Here is a 5,457-nt window from a genome sequence, read left to right as displayed (position 1 = left end):
TCACCTTTCGTCACTTCCGCACCTGCGCAGTCGTCGTATACATTTAGCAAAGAACGGTCACAGAAAGGCAGAAAGAGAGAAAATATACTAACCTAACCGGAGGAAACGATTTTATGTCCTTAAGGATTAAAGCTATAAGAGCCGATAGACGCCGACTACAGCGGAGGAGTCAGAGCAGTGACGGGGACGGTAAACAACCGTCGATGTGCCTCTGATATCCGGACATACAAGTCATCTTTTTTTCCTGAGTAGGAAGAGCCGAGTCGCCGACAGAGAAACACATCCAGACTGAAACATGAATCCCGAATAGTGAGTTTCACATTAAACATAATGTTTAATTATTATTGTCTTCTTCCAGGAAGTATCATGTTTGGCTAGTTTTATGCTACATCATACCAGGCTGGTCGTACTAATGGAGAACGGCAGCTCACGGGCTTCTGTAAACAGGGTGCGAACAGCTTCTTTAATGTGTCAGCTTTCCCAGTGCGGTTTCTCAACACATCAACAAATACTTTGCTTGCTCGTGTCTCCCGTTTCCACCGTGACCGCGGACCTTTAACTACGACCCCCCAACAAACAGTGCAGTGTAGAGAGAAACGCTAATGTAGTAAAAAAAGAAAGAAACGCGGCTATTGTTCATTTCAGATACTAGAGCCAAAACGTGTAACGTTACCAGCTGGTGATTGGGCTGTACTGGCGTGTTATGGCTGACCTGTAGCCTGGGCGAACAGGCTCCGCCCACTGTTTCCCTTTTCTCCATGGAGACGGCCACAGTATGGAACACTCGACAAAAATACGTTTTTAGTCCCACTTACACTTAAACTTTACTATTTCCATATCCATACTTTCTAGATATATGTAAAGGCAGCTCATTTGTGTTGTTTGTGTTTCTTTGCTAAATAAAAACATAGTTTCCACACTTTAGTTCGAAATTCTTGAATGTCACACCATGAAATTTGTTACATTAATTACCCTGAATACCCATGTGTTCACCTCTATCTATCTATCTATCTATCTATCTATCTATCTATCTATAAACACACGTGATATAAATATTTATGTTTAAGGGATTATGACTGATTAATCGTACACTCATAATCTGCCTGTGCACTCAGCCTCTTTGGTTGACCACAGTGAGTCCTGTTAAACCGCTGTGTTCTTGGACCTTTTACCTCAGTTTTGCGATGACACCAACTTCTCACCTGAGACCTCGTAACTTGACGCTGAGTAGGAATAAATAGCTAACTGGGCACAATTCAGACATTTTCACTTGAAGGTGTACTCACTTTTGTTGCCAGGTTTAGATGTTAATTGCTGTGTGTTGAGTTATTTTCAGCAGAGGTAAATTGACACTGTTATGCAAGCTGTACACTGACTGCTTTATATTGCATCACAGTGTCATAGCCTCAGTGTTGTCCCATGAAAAGATATTATAAAATATTTACAGAAATGTGAGGTTTGTACTCTCTTTTGTAAATATACATCCATTAGTATGTAATTACATTTTCTAACATTTTATACATTTTCATAGACTTAGAATTAATCCATTAGGTTTGTGGCAGTACACCAAAGGTAGAGGAGAGAGAACTTGTAGGCATCACAGGCTGTGGAGGCAAATTTAATTTCATGTTTGCACCTTCAGAGTCTCGATATTAAGGGTCATAGCTATGTTTTGTCATCTGAGAAGGGGTCCCCTTCACCTGGGATGTGAAAACACGATGCAAAGTAACAACCGGCATCTGAAAAAAGTGTCCTCTCTTTCTTCTCACTTTACGTCTCATCTTCTCTAACACACAAAACACTGAAGGCCTACATTCAGACTCAGAGTTGTTTTTTCTGCTGCAGCTATATGCAAATAAATTGGGAGGAGTAAAGGCCCCAGTATACTCACCGTTAGGCACAGGAAGTGGCTGCAGTATTCTTCTGAATGATGGGTGTTGCCACTCAGACAATATTGGTATAAAAGTGCTAACGTATAAGGGGAAGAAGTGCAAATCGAAAGCAAAGACTTTGCAGCGTTTTTTTCCACAAACTTCCCTCGCTCTTCTTCTTTCACTTCTCCACTGCGTAAAACTCTGGATACTGTGGGTCTTCTGAAAAAGAAAGTCTCACATCAGAAGTGCTTGACTGACTGAACTCTCAAACATGTCTCACTAATTTAGAGGATCATCATTTAGCCTGGAGAAATAGTTTGTTGCTTTATAAGAAAGCCCTCCGCAAAGCCAGAACATCTTACTACTCATCACTGATTGAAGAAAATAAGAACAACCCCAGGTTTCTCTTCAGCTCTGTAGCCAGGCTGACAAACAATCAGAGCTCTGTTGAGCCAACCATCCCTTTAACGTTAACTAGTAATGATTCTGTGATTCATCTTTCTGAGTTAACTTCAGTAATTACCTCCTCAAAGCATCAACGTGTCTTCTATATCCCGATTCTAGTGCTCACAGAAGTCCTGCCATTAAGTGATGTTTCAGTCTTAAGTATGATCAAACTATCTCAATTAATCAGCACAGGCCTTAAAGCTGGCTGTAGTTAAACCATATATATCACATTATGCTTGAATAACCTCCAAAAACAACCATTTAATATTTTTTCTACTTTGAATACTAAAAATCTGAATGAACTGAAATGTTTTATTTTAACCATTTTTTTGTCCATCAGTTGCACACAGAGGTTTTTCATAGATGGCAATGCTGTCACAGTACGTCTCTCTGTGGTCAATCATAGACCTCTAACAAACAAAGGATCATAGTCAAGCAAGAATTCATGAGAATAAAACATTGAAATTAAAAAGATACTTTTTTGTGAACATAAAAATTGTACAATTTAAAAAAACGTGATGCCGTCAAATTACAGAAACAAAAGTCTAGATAGTGACTATGAAAATGACTGATGAGGAACAGCCACAGCTATCACAGCTTAACGTTTTCTTTGGCGTGTGGGGAGACGTTTAAAACATTCGTGCTTTTGCAGCTCGACTTTTCCGCTGGTGGAATAAATTCTTCGTGCTACCTTTTGCAGCAATAGTTTTACAGCATGTTTTGCAAATTACTGCATTTTGTTCAACGTCATCTGAAGCTCCTCCTGGCGCTATATTATTCCATGTCTGGTAGGATATAAACACACATGCTCACTGCAGTGTGCCGGGTAGAATATTCTCCAGTTGGGAGGGGGCGATAAATGATGCATTCACAGTGTGTGGAAGAAAAAAAGTGAATATTGCAGTTAGGGCTGCCACAAACGATTATTTTGATAGTCGACTAGTCACCGATTATTTTTGCGATTAGTCGACTAATCAGATCATCATCCATTGGATGTAAAACTACAGCTTATTGCACCAGCAGCATCTGGTCTTATATAACTATCATTAGCTTACAGCTTTAAGTGTTTAAGGTATGTGCTAACTAAAAATAAACACAAGATGATAGTTTATTAAATTTGAATGAAATTTGCAGATTGTTTCGGTGAAGTTTAATTACGGAGCCCCGCAGGGGACATGGGAGAAAAAAAAATTAAGACGGACTTTTGCGAGATCTCGCAAAACAAACTCGGGAACGCAAAAGTTTTAGCCGCATTCTTCGGAGGCCGCCAGCTCGAAGCCGACCGGGAGGTTGAGGCACGATGTGCCGGGAAAGCGGTGTTCCTCCCGGCTGTAGTAGGTCTCGACCTCCCGTTAGCTTCGAGCTAATGGGTGTCAGATCTCCGAAAACGTCGGAGCACTTTTGCAAACATGTGATGTCTTGTAAACCGAACAGGTATCTGACGTTTACACAACTACATTCACGCCTCAAAAGATCTTAAAAGTGTATTTTGTGACCCAGAAAGAGTAATATTACAACTAAGTAGCTGCCGCCATTGTTGGAATTCAACTTTTGCGAGATCCCGAGTTAGTTTTGCGAGATCTCGCAAAAGTCCGTCTTAATTTTTTTTCTCCCATGTCCCCTGCGGGGCTCCGTATTTAATAAACTCCTTGCTATCTAAAATATAACAGGACACCGGAGTATATTCTCCAGCATCTCACACTTCTGATAATCAGCTGTCTGCTTGATGTTTATTCAGCTGTGTAAAAACTATAACTTTAATCTCAGCCAAACCGATTTACTCAGGAACAAATAAAATACTGAAAAAAGCCAAACAATAACATTTTTAAGTTATCTAAGTGACTTATATATCATGTTTAACCTGAGTAGCGAAAGACGGCGGTGGGTTTGAAAACGATTTTCCGGGAGTCCGGTGTTCTCGCGGCTCTAGGTAGCCTAGCCCCCGGCTAGCTATCGAGCTAGTGGGTAACAAACGTCTCCGAAAACGTCGGAGCGCTTTTGAAAATATGTGGTGTCTTGATAAACTGAGCAGATATTTGAGGTTTACACAGCTACATTCTCGCCTGAAAATATGTTAAACGTTTATTTTGTGACCCAGAAAGAATAATAACAGTAATATTAAAACTAACTAGCTGCCGCCATTGTTGGAAACTGAGCTGGGCTGCGCTATGAATTCTGGGACACAGCTTCTTCTTCTTCTACGGGGTTTAACGGCAGCTGGCATCCTTGTACATGCAGTGCTGCCATCTTCTGTTTCAGTCCGTTATTACACTCTTAAATCCTACTACTTATTCCTGCGTCTTTTGTGATCTTACAAAGCTTCAAACGACACGTCGACTATTAAATCAGTCGTCGACGATTTTGATAGTCGACGTAATGTAATCGTGGCAGTCCTAGTTGCCGTGGTAATTTATACTGGATTGTGTCAGTAAAGCCATTTTAACCATTGTATGTGGAAACACTTGCCATACCTATATATCGAGTCTATTCGATATATCGCCCACCCCTGATTTGAAGAACACGGCACTTTTCAGGGGTCGAGTTATATCAGCTTAACCTTACCTAACGTTTATCTGCACACTCCTTTTGAAAGTTGTGTTTGTGTTTGAACAGTAATTGTAAAAGGAAAAAAAGTTGTATTGTCCATTGTTATAAAGTCACATAGGTCTGATTGATTGTTGTAAGATGAGGTAATATTGTATATATTATAGTATATTTCTGTTTTTGTTGTGACTTGGTACACATTTGTTTGAGCATCCCTACTTCAAATTTAAAAAAACAATGGTTACATTTAATTAAAGGGGGATTTTGCACTTAGTCGGGGTCGTATTATAAAATGTTTCCCACTGTTTTTGATTTCGTTTTGCTTTTTTATTGCAATGGAAATTTTTCAGCCTTGTTCTTTGTATTTCAGTGACTATCTGTTCAAGCTCCTGCTCATTGGAGACTCTGGTGTAGGAAAGTCTTGTCTTCTACTGCGTTTTGCTGTAAGTAGTACCTCCTCACCGTAAGATATTTTTCACTTCTGTTGGACTGAATGAATGTTTTTAACTGGTTTTGCTGCTGGCCTGACCAAATCATGCTGTCCCTCGTCTTTCTGTAGGATGACACCTACACAGAGAGCTACATCAGCACC

At 40.1% G+C, this 5,457-nt stretch overlaps 1 protein-coding gene across 1 annotated transcript in view; it reads left to right on the top strand.

Moving 5' to 3' along the window:
- rab1ba (zRAB1B, member RAS oncogene family a) overlaps nucleotides 1–5,457 on the top strand; it is an 11,695-nt gene continuing 6,238 nt past the window's right edge. Inside the window, exons 1-3 of the mRNA XM_006808490.3 lie at nucleotides 1–309; nucleotides 5,236–5,308; nucleotides 5,425–5,457. The exon at nucleotides 5,425–5,457 is cut by the window's right edge and continues 63 nt beyond it. Of these exons, the coding sequence (XP_006808553.1) occupies nucleotides 296–309; nucleotides 5,236–5,308; nucleotides 5,425–5,457 (120 nt within the window). The 5' untranslated portion in view covers nucleotides 1–295. The remainder of the gene's footprint in view (nucleotides 310–5,235; nucleotides 5,309–5,424) is intronic.

The sequence above is a fragment of the Neolamprologus brichardi genome, chromosome 3 (genome assembly GCF_056152115.1).
Source record: "Neolamprologus brichardi isolate AB-2024 chromosome 3, ASM5615211v1, whole genome shotgun sequence".
In the NCBI taxonomy this organism is placed as follows: Eukaryota; Metazoa; Chordata; class Actinopteri; order Cichliformes; family Cichlidae; genus Neolamprologus; species Neolamprologus brichardi.
The sequence above is the reverse complement of the archived record's forward strand: the minus strand, read 5'-3'. Positions and strand labels throughout refer to the sequence as shown.